The sequence below is a fragment of the Cetorhinus maximus genome, unplaced genomic scaffold (genome assembly GCF_964194155.1).
Source record: "Cetorhinus maximus unplaced genomic scaffold, sCetMax3.hap1.1 HAP1_SCAFFOLD_531, whole genome shotgun sequence".
Lineage (NCBI taxonomy): Eukaryota > Metazoa > Chordata > Chondrichthyes > Lamniformes > Cetorhinidae > Cetorhinus > Cetorhinus maximus.
Genome location: NW_027596473.1, coordinates 225154 through 242013, shown reverse-complemented (window position 1 = coordinate 242013; position 16860 = coordinate 225154). Strand labels below are relative to the sequence as shown.

The window sequence follows — 16860 nt, the reverse complement described above, 5'->3', positions numbered from 1 at the left end:
GGGGCCTTTCAAATGCCCTTCCCCACCCCCCCCACCCTGACATTGAGTGTGACAGGAGTGACACTTTGTTGAGCGCACAGGTATGTCTATATTGAGAGCGTTGCGGCCCTGGAGTACTGGAGCCCCACAACCTGAGGAAGGGGTGTTAAGGGCCTCGGAGAGGGTGTGGGAGGGAGATTGACCCCGAATGGGATCAGGGATGAGGAGACTTCAGTTCATGTGGAGAGGCTGGAGAAGCTGGGATTGTTCTCCTTAGAGCGGAGAAGGTTAAGGGGGAGATTGAATCGAGGCGTTCAAAATCAGGAAGGGGGTTTGGACAGAGTCAATAAGGAGAAACTGTTTCCACTGGGCAGGAGGGTCGGTAACCAGAGGGGGACACAGATTGAAGAGAATCGGGGAAAAAACCAGAGGGGGAGATGAGGAGAATTTGTTTTTTATTTACACAGCGAGTTGTTGTGATCTGGAAGGCGCTGCCTGAAAGGGCGGTGGAAGCAGATTCAATAGGGACTTTCAAAAGGAGGGGGAGTCGGATAAATACTTGAAGGGGGAGAGTTGCAGGGATATGGGGGGAAAGAGTAAGGGGCGGGGGGAGAGTGGGACTAATTGGATAGATCTTTCAAAGAGCTGGCACAGGCAGGATGGGCTGAATGGCCTCATCCTCTGCTGTAGGGCTCTATGACGTTGTGGGCTGAGGTACAGGACTTGGCAGCCTCTTTGTCTCCCCCGACACCTCCCACTGGGACAGGTGCCATCGGGAATAACCTCACTGTTTAAATGCTGGAAACATAGAGTTTGGATTATTTCGGCTGCTTCAGGGAGAGGCTATTCCACATTGATCTTAAAATGGGAGCCAGGCCTGTTCAGGGGGTGATGTCAGGAAGCACATCACACACACACACACACACACACACACACAGGGGGAGCGGGAATCTGGAACTCTCTCTCTCCACCTCACCCCACCGCAAAAAAAGCTGTCCAGGCTGGGGTGGAGGGGGGGGTTTAACTGGAAACTTCCAAACGGAGATGGGCGTTGTTTTGTTGGGTCGGGAGGGTGAGGGGACCAAGGTGGGTACAACACAGAGCAGCCCCGATCTGATTGGCTCAAGTACGGGCTCTTCCTGTTCCTATGTTACAGCTTTGGCCTGGAGAGGCAAAGCCAGGGACAAGATCGGCATTAAAAAAAGTCTCTGTGAGTACAAAACTCATGAGAGTTCTCAGCCCCCCCTCTATTATTAAAGGGGTGATAATAAGGGGATGGGGGAGCTGGTGAGCACAGCTTATAAAACTCACTCAGCAGTTCACAAAGCGCAATGTCGCCACTGTCTGGCGGGAGGGCACAACTACAGCTCCAGCTCCCCCCACACACACATACACACACAGGAGCTCCTCGCCCAACGGTCACAATGCCAAGGGGGGAGGTGGGGGGGGCCTCCTCGTCCCCTCTCGGTCTCTCCCCAGCCCGCATTAACCCTTCTGCAGCCCACCATTCCTCCCCGCCTCCCCCCCCTCTCTCTCTCTCTCTCCTGCCGCTTCCCTCCTTCCCTCCGCTCCGTGTGGGAATCTGCTTTGCAGTTACAAACCCCACGCCCACCTCCCCACCCACCCCGCCCCCCAAACAAATCCACACCACCAGCCGTCTCCACCCCCCACCCCCCCCAAACCCACCCGGGGTCGTCAACCCCTCCTCCGAATGGGAAGCCAGTGGAGAATGCCCAGTCGGCCGCGTCAAGGGGTTAACTGCTCGAGGGGCGGACCCTCACTCAGTCCGGCTGTCCGATTCCCCCCATTCCCGGCATCTCCCTTCAATCTCAACCCCTCCGGCATATATTCCGGGGGAAAACAACCTTTCCCACAGTCTCTACACGGCTGTGGGGGAGGGGGTGTGGGGGTGTGGGGGGGGGGAGGGGAAGAGTTTGGGTGAGGGGGTGGGGGGAGGTCAGAGGATCTAATTGGATCTCTCTTTCAAAGAGCCAGCACAGACCACGATGGGCTGAATGGCCCCCGGCTGCACTGGGGGGTTCTCGTGACTGTGGGTCACACCCACACAGGCAATAAATAAGAAAATTAATTCCCTCCTCGTAAAAAGGGGGAGGCTGTAGATTCAAGTAACCCCTCGGGCCCTCCTGCTGAGTGACTGTAGGGTTTCTACAGCTCTTGGCGCCCCTTCCCCCTTCACCCCCTCAGGAGTACCCACTCGCCCACAGCAGCCACCAAAACCCAACACTCCCCCTTTACAATAACCCACCCAGGCAGTCAGTCAGTCTCGGTGAGGTATTCGGCCATGTGTGTGGGGAGGTGGTGGTGGCAGAGTCACAGCCCAGCTTGCTCCTTCCTGTGGGTGCGGACTCCTGGGGTGCTGAGTGACTGGGTGGACGGGACTTCCAGCCTGTCCTGGTCTCTGGACACACTGAGGCCGATTCCAAGAACCCCATCCCTCTCCAATGGCAGCGGTGCTGGTGCAGAGAGGGGCTGGAACCCGTACCTTCCTGCATTTTAAACCTGGTGAGGGAGCTCGGTGCCACTATGCAGTCCCTTTAACAGGCCGACGGGGAATCCAGATCTGAGCGCTCTCCTGTCACCCCTACACTGTCACTTCCACACAACCTCCCCAACCCCCCGCAACCTCCCCAACCCCCCGCAACCTCCCCAACTCCCCGCAACCTCCCCAACCCCCCACAACCTCCCCACCCCTCCCCTGTCACTCTACCACCCTCACAACCTCCCCACCCCTACCCTGTCACTCCACCCCCACAACCTCCCCACCCCTACCCTGTCACTCCACCCCGCCCCACAACCTCCCCACCCCTCCCCTGTCACCCTACATGCTAAAAAGGCCCCATCGTCATTGCTCTCTGCAGAATGGGGACGCCTGCAGACGGTTTGAAAAAAATAAGACAAGCCATTTGAACGGACACACGCCTACTCCCAGGGTCTGCGATAGTGACTGGAGCTTCTTAAATTAACGGAGCTGTGCTTTTACATTACCCTGGCCGCCCACCCCCTCCCTCCCTCAGTGGTTGGTTGGGGAGAACCGGTCCCTTCTGAAGCTGTGGTGGGCTGTGGGGGGAGGGTGGGGTGGGGTTGGGGGTTGGGGGGATGTGAGGTTAGGCTCACACAGGGAGCCACTGCGGCCAGTCAGGCTAACGGGGGATCGAGGGGGGGAGACGGGCTCCAGTTTGGAGGGTTCAGGGTGGACACGAGTCTTGTCTGTACAAAATACAATTCAGGGATTTAATAGGTTGAGGTTTAGCAAAGGGGAGAATCTTAAGGGGTGGGGGGGGGGGGGGGGAGGCCGTAATACCCTCTCACAACCACTAGGTGGCTCTCAAACACGCACTCCAGCGACACCTAGTGGTGGCGCCTCAGTACCGCAACACATTTTCTTTCTGAACAGCAAATACAAGTCTCCGCGAGGGGGGGGGGGAACTGGGCCTCACAAAGATAGGGATGGGAGCTCCCAAACGTTTCAAACTTCCCCCGCCCCACCCCACTCTCCCTATCCCCAAAACGGCTCATAGGTCGGCCACCTCACGATGTCTCCGACGTGTCTGAGGGCCTGGGGCGAAATGGAGTTAAAATCCCCTCACTGACCCTTAGCTGGCCCTGTGCTACCAGCGGAGCAGTTAGCATTGTCGGCACGCCTGGCCAGAGGTTTCCAAACCTGTCAAATCTGTACCCATGGGAGGAGCGAGTGGGAAAGCCCAAACACTCACAGGCAGACACGCGCACACACACACACACTCACAGGCAGACACGCACACACACACACACACACACTCACAGGCAGACACGCACACACACACACTCACAGGCAGACACGCACACATACACTCACAGGCAGACACGCACACACTCACAGGCAGACACACTCACAGGCAGACACGCACACTCACAGGCAGACACGGACACACTCACAGGCAGACACGGACACACTCACAGGCAGACACACTCACAGGCAGACACACACACTCACAGGCAGACACACACACTCACAGGCAGACACACACACACACAGGCAGACACGCGCGCGCACACACTCACAGGCAGATACGCACACGCACTCACAGGCAGAGACACACACTCACACAGGCAGGCACACGCACACCTCCACGTTTCTGAAGTCTGACACTTGCTTTGCGGCCTTGTGTGAGCTGAAGCAGGCCGGAGAAGCCCATCCCGCCATCCTGACAACAAAGTTAGCAATAGACACAAAGTACAATAATATTGGGGAGGGGAGAGGAGGGGAGAGGGTGGGGTGGGGGGGGGGGGGGGCTCCCCAAAGCGATGGGTTAAGTAACTAGGCACCAGTACAGGCACTGCATGCGACGGGGGCCGCTCTTCACTTCTGCGTGCTGACGGACTGCGAGATGGGCCTGGGTGGGATCATGTCCAGCAGGTACTCGCGCTGACGATCCGCCAGAGTCGACCCCTTCTGACCTCCGACCCCGGCGTTCATGTAAGACATGTTGACCCCTGCAAAAGGGAAAAAAAAAATAGCGTCTGAGTGCCACGCTCTGAGTTAGAAAGGGACGGGGCGCGGCGTTGGTGGGGGGGGTGGGGGGGAGGAAGAGAGATTGATTTGGGGCTGTAACCCAATCAGAGCGCACACCAGGGGATCCTGTGCCCACTGCCACCTCGCACTGGCATCCAGTGTTTCCTCCCCACGTTACCTCCCCGAGGTGCCAGGCTCCACTGGAGTGCAGTTCCACATTACCCTCCCATACCTGACCTGACATGAGTGCCCACCCCGACTGCAGCTGGCTCTTCGGCCAGGATATGCCTCTCACCAGAGTCTGTCATCCTCCGCCAGGGTTCAGGAAACTGGGGAACATCGGCTGATATTCCCCACCCAACCCCCCCACACCAAGGCCCAGGGGGAGGGTTAACCTCAACAATAATACCGGCGTTGCAGCAGCCAGCCTAACTCAAGGAGGGAAACGTGTGGTCTTACAGGCCAAGAAGGGTTATACGGCCCTTAGGATAACTCTCCCAACTGTGACCGCTACCATGGGGTTGCTGATCAGGGGGGCTGGACACAGGTCACTGAGGAGGGAAGAGTGCGGGTGGGAGAATCGATCCCCGCAGGCGTGCCTCGTGGTTTCTTCTGTGCCTGGGCGCCAGGCCTCGCCCTGCCCCGAGCTGTTGCATTGGTTCACTGGTGGCGGGTGGGGAAGGGGGTAGTCTGGCCACCCCCCAGGTGGGCACGGCCTCGAAGTGGGGTTGGGGGCTAACCAATCCAAGAGGACGAGGGGACCGATTCCAGCCCGAACGCAGCTGGAAAAGTAAAGGCGGGAATGCACCCTCGTCCCCGCCTCCCCACCCCACTCCCCCCAACCCCCCATCGCCGGAGGGCCCAGTCTCGCACCCGCACCTCCGAGGAGCTGCTACCCTTCAACGCTCCGGCTATGGGATGGGTGAGCCAATCGGCAGCACGCCCTGCCCTTCTCTCCCTCCGGCAACTGGCCTACGTGAAACCTCCAGGGAGTGGGTGAGATGGAGGCTGGGTCACACAGGGTGGGTTAAAAGTTGGGGATAATAAGGTGGTCGGCGGTGGAGGGGGGGGTGGGGGAGACAGGAGCCCAGGTGACATGATGCCCAGAGGACTGTATTTAAATGATAGGACAGGCCTTGCACCCCCCCACCCCTGCTTCCTGCCTGTTAGGTATCTCGAACCAGCCCAGTGCATGTGTCTGTCGAGCCCGGGTGCCTGAGTATGTTTCAGCTCAAGCGGAGTTTTACCCTTCACTGAGGTACAACTTCGTTGGTACGAGGAAGCCCTCTGGGACCTCACCTCAGTCCCCACTGGCTATCCCAGTCCAGCCTCTCCTCAGTCCCCACTGGTTATCCCAGGCCAGCCTCTCCTCAGTTCCCACTGGCTATCACAGTCCAGCCAGTGAGTCCAGCCTCGCCTCAGTCCCCACTGGCTATCACAGTCCAGCCTCGCAGTCCCCACAGGCTATCCCAGTCCAGCCAGTGAGTCCAGCCTCACCTCAGTCCCCACTGGCTATCACAGTCCAGCCAGTGAGTCCAGCCTCGCCTCAGTCCCCACTGGCTATCACAGTCCAGCCTCGCAGTCCCCACTGGCTATCCCAGTCCAGCCTCGCAGTCCCCACTGGCTATCCCAGTCCAGCCTCACCTCAGTCCCCACTGGCTATCCCAGTCCAGCCTCTCCTCAGTCCCCACTGGCTATCCCAGTCCAGCCTCGCCTCAGTCCCCACTGGCTATCCCAGTCCAGCCTCTCCTCAGTCCCCACTGGCTATCCCAGTCCAGCCTCGCCTCAGTCCCCACTGGCTATCCCAGTCCAGCCTCACCTCAGTCCCCACTGGCTATCCCAGTCCAGCCTCTCCTCAGTCCCCACTGGCTATCCCAGTCCAGCCTCGCAGTCCCCACTGGCTATCCCAGTCCAGCCTCTCCTCAGTCCCCACTGGCTATCCCAGTCCAGCCAATGAGTCCAGCCTCACCTCAGTCCCCACTGGCTATCCCAGTCCAGCCTCGCCTCAGTCCCCACTGGCTATCCCAGTCCAGTCTCACCTCAGTCCCCGCTGGCTATCCCAGTCCAGCCAGTGAGAGTTGGCCCCTTGTGTTCACAAACGCACCCAGCTAATTCCCAGCAAGACGCACCGGCTCCCAGTCAGAAGCAGGGACCACAGCGGCATTTTCCCCATCCTAAACCAGGCATGCTGGGGTAACAACACAACGAGGCACTGGGACTAGAGCCTGGGGCCTCACCAGCAATGACGGGTTGCATTTGCATAGCGTCCTTCACATGCTCAGGAGTTCCCCAGTGCACTTTACAATCAATTCACTCATTCTGAAGTTTAGTAAGTGATGTTTTGTAGGGAGATGATGTTTTGTATCCCGTGTTATACTTTTACAAAAGGATACAGTGAGAAGGCATTTCGCATTAACCTGGGCTTTGAGGGAATAAAATTATGTCACAAAAACTGGCATTAAGAGTAAAGCTCCCTCTACACTGTCCCCATCAAACACTCCCAGGACAGGTACAGCACGGGGTTAGATACAGAGTAAAGCTCCCTCTACACTGTCCCCATCAAACACTCCCAGGACAGGTACAGCACAGGGTTAGATACAGAGTAAAGCTCCCTTTACCTTGCACCTACAGTACCATCATGAATTTGAACGAAATTCACAGAGCTGAGCTGACATTTTGACACAGCGTTCAGTGTAATATCTGGGGATGATTGTCTGTGTTTCTTTTATTGAAGGTGAAGTTATTTGGGGCCTTGTGAACAGTTTTTCCGGAAGGCTGGAGTTATTTAAACCTGGTTGGTCCTCATGCTTCTGGCTCGGACGAGGATGTAGAGGAATCCTGGTCCAGTGACCAGTACTCCTGGAGTGAGCCTGGCTTGCAGGCTGCTCGACCCTAATGGCATCGCAGCTGAGATTCCCCATTGCCCTGGTGCCCAGGCACGAGCTTCCTTTCCACTGCAACCCCTCACCCTCGCCCCCCAATACCCGGCCCTCGCCCACCCCACCACCCTCGTCCCCCGACCACCATCGCCCACCACCACCCCCACCACCCTCGCCCCCCCCACCACCCTCGCCCCCCCCACCACCCTCGCCCCCCCCACCACCCTCGCCCCCCCCACCACCCTCGCCCATCACCACCCCCACCACCCTCGCCCCCCCCCCCCACCACCCTCGCCCCCCCCCCCACCACCCTCGCCCCCCCCACCACCCTCGCCCCCAATACCCGGCCCTCGCACCCCCCACCACCCTCGCCCCCCCCACCACCCTCGCCCCCAATACCCGGCCCTCGCACCCCCCACCACCCTCGCCCATCACCACCCCCACCACCCTCGCCCCCCCCCCACCACCCTCGCCCCCCCCACCACCCTCGCCACCCCCCACCACCCTCGCCACCCCCCACCACCCTCGCCACCCCCCACCACCCTCGCCACCCCCCACCACCCTCGCCCCCCCCACCACCCTCGCCCCCAATACCCGGCCCTCGCCCCCCCCACCACCATCCCCCCCCCACCACCCTCGCCCACCACCACCCCCACCACCCTCGACCCCCCACCACCACCCTCGCCCACCACCACCCCCACCACCCTCGACCCCCCACCACCACCCTCGCCCACCACCACCCCCACCACCCTCGCCCCCCCACCACCCTCGCCCCCCCACCACCCTCGCCCTCCCCACCACCCTCGCCCTCCCCACCACCCTCGCCCTCCCCACCAACCCTCGACCCCCCACCACCCTTGCCCCCAATACCCGGCCCTCGCCCAACACCACCTGCCACCCCCACCACCCTCGCCGCCCCCCACCCTCTCCCCCAATACCCGGCCCTCGCCCACCACCACCTGCCACCCCCACCACCCGCAACCCCCACCACCCTCACCCCCGCCCATCACCTGCCACCCCCACCCCCATTACCCGCACCCCCCATTACCTGCCCCTTGCCTCCCCCCCCACCACCAGGCACGAGCTTCCTTTCCACTGCAACCCCACACCCTCGCCCCCAATACCCGGCCCTCGCCCACCACCCGTCCCAAGCCTCCCCCCCCCCGCCACCGCTTCCCCCCACCACCACCCGGCCACCAGTGAAGGACCATCAGCAACTTTAAGCTGAAGCCTGCTGCTCCCTCTGTGCCTCAGCAAGCCGGGAAGGTGCTGAATTAAAACTACGAACCCTTTAACGCTGGCCGCATAGGAGCTTACAAACAGTGAAACATGTACCACCGGACCCCTGTCAGGAGAAAAAAATACCCTGTAGTGATTGAGAGGCCCAAAGGGCACCAGTAAAATACACAAGAGGCACCGGCAAGACTGAGATTCAGGACAGTCTTTAAGACGCCAAGCCCTTTTTACAAGGGACGGGCAGGGCAACACGGGTTTGCGTGAACGCCTGCTTTGGTGGGGGGGAATGGCGAGCTCTTTTACCCAGCGTGCACTGTGGTTGAGAAAGTGCCCTATCTCGCGGGGGGAGGGGGGAAGGGAGGGGTCAAAGACTCGCTTGTGGCTCTTCCCCAGGGAATGGGGGGGCGGGGGGGGGGGTTTCTCTGCCCCACCTATTCCGCGGCGTGATTTGCAAACCGACGCCCAGAGAGAGAGAGAGAGAGAGGGGTCCGGAATTTACAGGTTTCACTGTCTCGAGAAGCGTCTGGAAGTCAAGAGAAGGAAAACTGGAAGGAGGTTTGTGCGCCGTTCGGTCATACGGAGGGTTTTGTGTCTACCTGAACTGGTGAAGTACGGCCTTCGTCCTCGGCTCGGGGCTCCGCTCCGCACTGCATGCTTACCTGGCATGCCTAAGAGACCACTGGCCACGTGCAGCTGGGGGCCCTGGGCAAAGTTGGAGAGCACGCTACGGGCGGAGGTGTGGAGGCCTCGCTGGAGTGACGACTGTGACTGAGGCGGTTGCTGCAGGGAGTAAGAGCAGAGACACATTAGGAGGTCAGCAATGCAATCAGCTGGCTGGGGAGGGGAGGGCTGGGGAGGGGAGGGGAGGGATGGGTGTGGACAACTGAGCAGCAAAACAACGGAGACCCTGTTCCAGCATCTCCAGGACCCGCGTTCAACCTGTCTCGCACCACGTCTGCTCTCTCTGCTGACTAACCTGGGCCTGTTTGATGGGGACAGTGTAGAGGGAGCATTACTCTGTATCTAACTCTGTAGTGAGAGAAAGAGAGGCAGAGAGAGAGAGAGGCAGAGAGAGAGAGAGAGAGAGAGGCAGAGAGAGAGAGAGAGAGAGAGAGCGCGAGAGAGAGAGAGAGAGAGGCAGAGAGAGAGAGGCAGAGAGAGAGGCAGAGAGAGAGAGAGGCAGAGAGAGAGAGAGAGAGGCAGAGAAAGAGAGAGAGAGAGAGGCAAAGAGAGAGAGGGGTACGGGAGGTGGGCGGAGGGAGGGGGAAGGGAGGTGGGCAGAGGGGGTCAGGTGGAGAGAAAGGCGGGGAGGGAGTGGGACAGGAGAGGGAGAGAGACAGAAGGAGAGAGAGTACAACAGAGAGAGACAAAGAGAGAGGCAGAGGGAGGGGGAGAGAGAGAAAGAGAGAGAAAGAAAAAGATGTGGTGAGTTTGGTGTAGCAATCTCTAAAGGTTCGTGAACAATGCTGTGAAGCGGCAGCTGAAGTTGGGATGCGTTATTCGAGCACTGACTACAAGACAAAGACTAACACTCTGACCCTGTATAAGACCAAGCGATGAGGAGGTTTTAGCTACAAGGTTTGGTTGGAGGAGCTGTGGCTGTTCTCCTTGGAGTAAAGCAGTTGAGGGGAGATTTGATGGAGGTGTACAAGATGGTGGCAGGATTAGATCAGGTGGACAAAGCAAAACTGTTCCCATTAGCCTATTGTACAAGGAGTTGAGGGTCGGGGGAGGCGGTGGGCACAGATTTAAGGATTTGTGAAGAGGGGAATGTGAGGAAGAAGTATTTTACACAGCGAGTGGGAATGACCTGGAACTCGCTGCCCACTCGGGCGGTGGAAGCAGAGACGATGAATGATTTGAGAAGGGAATTGGAATGGTACTTGAGGGAAATAAACTCGCAGGGCGATGGGGACAGAGTGGGGGGGGGAATGGGGCTGACTGGATTGCTCTACAGAGAGTTGGCATGGGCTCGATGGGCAGAATGGCCTCCGCCTGTGCTGTGTTGACTCTATGGACCTTGGTCAGTTAGAATACCATCTCCAGTCTTGCTTTCCTCCTGGGCTGGGTGATACTGAGGGAAGATACAGAGGAGGGTCACTGTGCTGATTCTCAGTTTGGGGGAGCCTAGTTAACAAGACAGGCTAATGGAGGGCAGGCTCCAAACTCTAGGACAGACCCGAGGGTGATCCCATCAAGGTTTGCGGGTCAATGAAGGGAACAGGCTGAGTTTGTGCCCACATGAAGTTTGAATCCTGTGGGTGAGGGAGAGCCAGGAGCAACACAATTCTCAGTTCCAGCTGGGCTCGAGGTCAGGTCACCGACTCACTGAATTCCTACCGGCAACGGTTCAGCCTGCTTCTGGCTGAGCAAGAGGCTGGGGGCGGGGGGGATGGTACAACATGCATCAGAGAGGTACAGCGTAAACATATCTGGGCAGCGTGATCTCCTGGGCTCGTTTCAGTGACTTAAAAGGCGGGGGGGGTCGGAGAGCAACTCTCCAGGTTTTTGTTGGGCCTGGGGAGGAAGTTGGGATTTAAACCCGTTCTCCCACTTGCCGAAGGGGAGGTCAGGCGGTTTTCGGAAAGCGCCTGTACTGTGATACAGACGGTGTGTTGCGTGTGTGTGCGTGTCAGTCCACATGGACCAGGGTGTCTATTCCTATCTCTCGCCTCCCAGGTCGGAGTGTATCGTTCCAGCCGGGAGGATCCAGAGGGAGCCAGGTTCCACTCCACTTACCTGCCGGAGAGGGTGGTGCCTGATCACGGGTTCAGGTTTGTTCATCGGCACGCCGGAGGCAGACGTAGGGGGTGCCGACACTGTCGCCGCTTGCTGCTGTATCCGCTGCTCGATTTCCTGCAGGAACCCAAAGAGGGTCAAGGTTATCGGGCTGTCCGTGCACTCGGGAGGGGCCATATACAACTTGCGCTGAGGCAGCACCGTTAAGGTCCCAAGGCTCTTAAAAGGGCAAAATCTGAGACTGAACCAGATGAGATTTTACAACAGGTGATCAGTGTTAAAAAAAAAAGCAGGGGGCGTGGGGCGGGCGCCAGCCGGTGGGGGTGGGGTGTGGGACACGGGGCAGGTGCGAGACCCTTAAAATTCGAACCAGGGGTGATGTCGCACACAGGGGAGCGGGAATCTGGAACGCGTCAATTCGAAATGTCAAACCAGAGAAGGGTGGATTTTTTGTCGGGGAAGGGGATCAGAAGGGTTACGGAACCAATAACAGGTAGATGGAGTTAAGATGCAGCTCGGGAATTATCTGAGGCAATGGCGGGGCAAGCTCAGGGTGGGGGAGTGAATGGCTTTCTCCTGCGATCAGGATATCCCTGGTCCATGCAGGGATGACCCATCCCTGGCTGCCTCCAGAAGCGGCGGTAGCGAGTCTGATCCACTGAGGGGCTCTCGCGGGCCATGTCGGAGGGCAGTCAGTGAAGACTCCACCATGTTGGCGAGGGACTGGAGTCACGTACAGACCCGTACCAGGTAAGACATCCTTTCTGAAGGGACATGAGCGAACCAGTTGGGTTTTTAAACAACGCCTTCACTGGTCACTAATTCCAGATTTTAATAGGGCTTTAATAGTAACCACCACGCCGTTATCATACAGAGGTAGACACGGTTAGCTCATGCCTAACATTCGCCACAGTCTGACCGGCCCCCACAGCATTTAGGCTCATCCCCGCGCGGAAAGACTCAGGAGGGAGGGAGATGGGCGGCGGGGCGAGACCACGTGGACAAGCAGCGCAGCGTGGGGTGCGGCACCTGTTCCTGCTGCAAAGCTTTGACGAACGCTGTCTTCAGCCGGTTGGTGTGCTCGGCCTTCAGCGCCTTCTTCTGGTTGGAGGTCACGCACTGCTCGCACAGGATGCTGCCGTTCTTCTCCTGCTTCCAGTGAGGGGTGAAGTCCGTCCGACACTGCGAACACACAAACGGGTCGATCTGCGACAGCCGGAAGCGCCCCTTCCCTGGAGCGAGGGAGGGCGAGAGAGCGGGAGGAGAGAGAGAGCGGGAGGAGAGAGAGAGAGACAGAGAGGAAAAAAACGTTAGCTCCTTCATCCCCCCTTGAAGAATCTCTCCACAAATATCTGACTTGGTGTGGAGCTTGTGCTCTCTGCTGGCTGGAACATCACCTGCAGCAGCTTCATGCCTTGCAATGGAGGAAAGGAAGGGGAGGCGATGCCCCCTTAGTTAAATAACCATTTGGTACTCTCAGCCCAGGCTTACTTGGGGGAAGCCAAACGTCCGTGGGAACTGTACCAGTGCAGGAGTTGAAGCTGTCAGGGGAAGTGAGGTGGGGAGAAAGTCGCCAGCGATGGAAGACAGGACAAGGACAGGCAACGTCAGTAGTTTTAAATGGGGCGCAGGAACAGAGACACATGGTGATATGAGTCCAGACATCTTCAGAGCTAATCAACTTGATAAGACTATTAAGAAAGCATATGGGATTCTGGATTTCATAAATAGAGACCTACAGTACAAAAGGAGATTACACTAGCCCTGAATAAAACACTGGTTAGCCCCCAGTTGAGTAATGTGTCCGATTCCAGGCCCCCGCACTTTGGGGAGGATGTCAAGGGCCTCGGAGAGGGAGCGGAGGGAGATTTACCCCGAATGGGACCAGGGATGAAAGGCTTCAGTTCGTGTGGAGAGACTGGGAGAAGCTGGGATTGTTCTCCTTAGAGCGGAGAAGGTTAAGGGGGAGATTGAATCGAGGCGTTCAAAATCAGGAAGGGGGGTTTGGACAGAGTCAATGAGGAGAAACTGTTTCCACTGGGCAGGAGGGTCGGTAACCAGAGGGGACACAGATTGAAGAGAATCGGGGAAAGAACCAGAGGGGGAGAGGAGGAGAATTTGTTTTTTATTTACACAGCGAGTTGTTGTGATCTGGAAGGTGCTGCCTGAAAGGGCGGTGGAAGCAGATTCAATAGGAACTTTCAAAAGGGGGGGAATCGGATAAATACTTGAAGGGGAAAAATTTGCAGAGATATGGGGGTGGGGGGGGAAAAGGGCGGGGGAGAGTGGGAGTGGGACTAATCGGTAAGATGGACCGAACAGCCCCCTCCTGTGCTGTGTGACTCTGGTGAGCCGATCTCAGTTCCAAGGGAGCAGTGGGGTGCCACTGATCCTCCAGTGTCGGAGCTGCGAAAGCTCGGAGGGACAAGTGGAGAAGCTTGGGTTACGTAGGATTGGGAGGAGACATCGAAGAGGTAACGCCCTAGAGATAGTTAAAGGGGATGGAAGAGAGTTTAGCCGAGAACATCAGTTAAACTGTCAGGGGGCGGAAGAGGAGGCTAACTGGATAGCCCGATTGAGGAATTCGCATGAGCATTGATGGGCTGAATGGCCTCTTTCTGTGCTGCAGGATTCTGTGAAATATTTGAAAGGCTACAGGGGAGAAGGGGAAGCGGGGTTCACTGGTTCTGAGAGTCGGAATGGGTACGGTAGGGCTGTGCTAGGAGGGAGCAATGTGACTGGCGACCAGGGCAGGACCCTCCTCACCTTGGCTCTCGATGACGCTCTGCACCACCTCCTCCAGGCCCAGCATGTAGATGAACTCGTTGTTGGCCGCGCTGGGCAGGAAGTTGAGCAGCGGGGGCGAGGGCTTGGGCGGCGGGATCTCCAGCAGCGTCTTCTCCAGCTGCTTGCGCAGGGCCAGCTTGGCGGCGGCCTGGCTGCTGGCCGGGTCGCTCAGGCTGCCGGGGCTGGACAGGCCCGGGCTGGGCCCCGCCCCCGCCGCTGTGGTCATGCTGGACTGCACGTGGGGCGAGACGTTCATGTAGATGGTGGACGGAGTGGTCCGGGGTGACGGGATGGACGAGCCGGCCTGCTGGAGAGGAGAGAGAGAGAGAGAGAGGGTGTTAGCAGAAGCATCCAGCAGCCCCCGACTGTACACGAGGGCGAGAAACAGCAGCGGGGAGAGGCCATGTGGTCCCTCGATCTGGCCCCACTGTTCAATTCGATCACGGCTAATCTTCAACTCCACTTACTGCCCAAACCTACGACCCCGAACAGTGTCCAAAAAAAAGTCTTATCGATCTCGACCTTCGATACACTCAATGACTGAGAATTCCAAAGATTCACAACCCTCTGAGTGAAGGAATCTCTCCTCATCTCAGTCCAAAATGGCTGACCCCTTATCCTGTGACCCCCACCACCCCCCCGACCCCCGTGTTCCAGACTCTCCACCCGTGGTGGGGAGGGGGAAACAGCTTTTCAGCATCAACCCTGTCAAGCTCCCTTAAGAAGTGGATACATTTCAATTAGATCACCCATCATTCTTCTGAATCCCAGGCAAAATCAGCCCCCCCTCCGTTGACTCAATAATCGGTCCATTTCACCCCCTCAATATGATAATGACAGACCGTTGCAAAAGGTGCGTCCGCTCTTTACGCAGTCCCTGGATTGGGGCTTGTACCCACGACAGTCTGACTCACACACGAAAGTGCTACCCACTAAGCCACAGCTGTAAATATTACACACTGCAAGCAGTGGGTGGCAGTCAACGGATAGGAGTCGGGGGGTCATGGGTTCGATTCTCACTCCAGGGACTTGGGCCCATAAGCTACGAGGAGCACCGCACCGTCGGGGGGTCAGTGCCGAGGGAGCGCAGGCAGACACACAGGCGGGCAGACACACAGGCAGTTATCACTAACCTTCTGGTAGGAATTGGCTGGATTCTGACTAGACAGCGGGCTGTGGATGAGGCCTGGTTTGGCAAGCCTCATGTTCTGCATCTGGGCCGGGCTGGGTGCGATCACTCGCTGGGACATGAGCAGCTGCGGCAACGTGCTGTTGGGGACCGACCTGATAACCGGGTGACCCTGCTCGAGAAAGACAAAAGACACAAGAGAGGCTGGAACAATGCAAATTTGACTGGCCGGGATTGAAGCAAGAAAGGTGTGAATCCAGGCATCTATTCCCGCTCCCCTCGCCCCAGCCCCTGGACGGGTGGGGAAGGATATTCGCAATGGCAGCCTCTTACCCACCTGGCACTGTTTGTACGCTGAGGAGGCAACACAGAACTGGTTAAGCGCCTGCCTCACAAAACCAAGCCCACCAAATCAGTAACTTCACAGGGAAGGGCGAGGGGAGAGAGAGAGAGAACGGAAGAGTTGGCGAGGGGGTGGGGGTGAGGGAGTGGGTGGGGAGGGAGGGCAGCGATTGGGAAGGGAGGGAGGGAGGGAGGGATGGGGTGGCGAGAGAGGAGGCATCTAATTAGCCGAGCTGTGTTATACTGTCGAGTTGGGGCATCCTGGAGGTGAAGCACTGAATGTTCCTGGAGGTATTGACCCAATTATCAGCCAGGGACGCCCTCCTTTGTCGAGAGGGGGGAGGTCAGTAAGAACATTGGGCTCTGCCCGCTTTGTTGGCGTTGCCAGCGTCGGGTAGCCCAGGAGTCAGGATTGGTGAAGGAGGACAGGAGGAGAAAGGGAACAGTGGAGCTCAAATCAACTCAGAACAGGAACCTGCATTCCCTGTAAATCATATCTAAAAAACAGAAACAAACACTGGTCAGCACTGTCTGTCTTTCCATTCTCAAACAGTTCATGTACTCAAACCTTAGAAGGTGGCAGGATAAGGAGAAAAGGCTGATAAAACAGGGGCCCTGGGCTTCCTAAATAGGGACATAGTGTACAAACGTAAGGAAGTAATGCTAAACATTTATAAATACTGGTTAGGCCCCAGCTCGATTACTGTGTCCAATTCCGAGCCCCACACTTTAGGGAAGGATGTCGAGGGCCTCGGAGAGGGTGCGGAGGGAGATTTACCCACAATGGGAGCAGGGATGAGGGACTTCAGTTCGTGTAGAGAGACTGGAGAAGCTGGGATTGGTCTCCTTAGAGCGGAGAAGGTTAAGGGGGGAGATTTGATCGAGGCGTTCAGGGTCAGGAAGGGGGTTTGGACAGAGTAAATAAGGAGAAACTGTTTCCACTGGGCAGGAGGGTCGGTAACCAGAGGGGGACACAGATTGAAGAGAATCGGGGAAAGAACCAGAGGGGGAGATGAGGAGAATTTGTTTTTTATTTACACAGCGAGTTGTTGTGATCTGGAAGGCGCTGCCTGAAAGGGCGGTGGAAGCAGATTCAATAGGAACTTTCAAAAGGGGGAATCGGATAAATACTTGAAGGGAAAAACATGGGTGAAAGAGCGCAATGGGGAGTGAACGTATGAAATCAGAGCAGGAGTAGACCACATGACCCATCCAGCCTGCTCCGCCATTCAATCCAATCATGGCTGATCTTGGGC

General features: G+C 57.7%; 2 protein-coding genes across 6 annotated transcripts in view; both read right to left on the bottom strand.

Moving 5' to 3' along the window:
- The window catches only part of LOC144673997 (uncharacterized), a 131907-nt gene that overhangs the window by 17066 nt on the left and 97981 nt on the right, over nt 1-16860 (bottom strand). The gene's annotated exons all lie outside the window — the stretch shown is intronic.
- Nucleotides 2874-16860, bottom strand: part of gatad2b (GATA zinc finger domain containing 2B) — a 111511-nt gene continuing 97524 nt past the window's right edge. For 3 of the 5 annotated variants that reach the window (XM_078535572.1, XM_078535569.1, XM_078535570.1), the window contains 6 exons: nt 15267-15434; nt 14113-14440; nt 12376-12578; nt 11347-11463; nt 9204-9387; nt 2874-4473 (listed from right to left, as the gene is read on the bottom strand). In XM_078535572.1, the coding sequence (XP_078391698.1) occupies nt 4340-4473; nt 9204-9387; nt 11347-11463; nt 12376-12578; nt 14113-14440; nt 15267-15434 (1134 nt within the window). In that variant the 3' untranslated portion in view covers nt 2874-4339. Of the gene's footprint in view, nt 4474-9203; nt 9388-11346; nt 11464-12375; nt 12579-14112; nt 14441-15266; nt 15435-16860 lie in introns of those variants that run through there. The other 2 variants (XM_078535571.1, XM_078535573.1) reach the window with 2 other exon arrangements.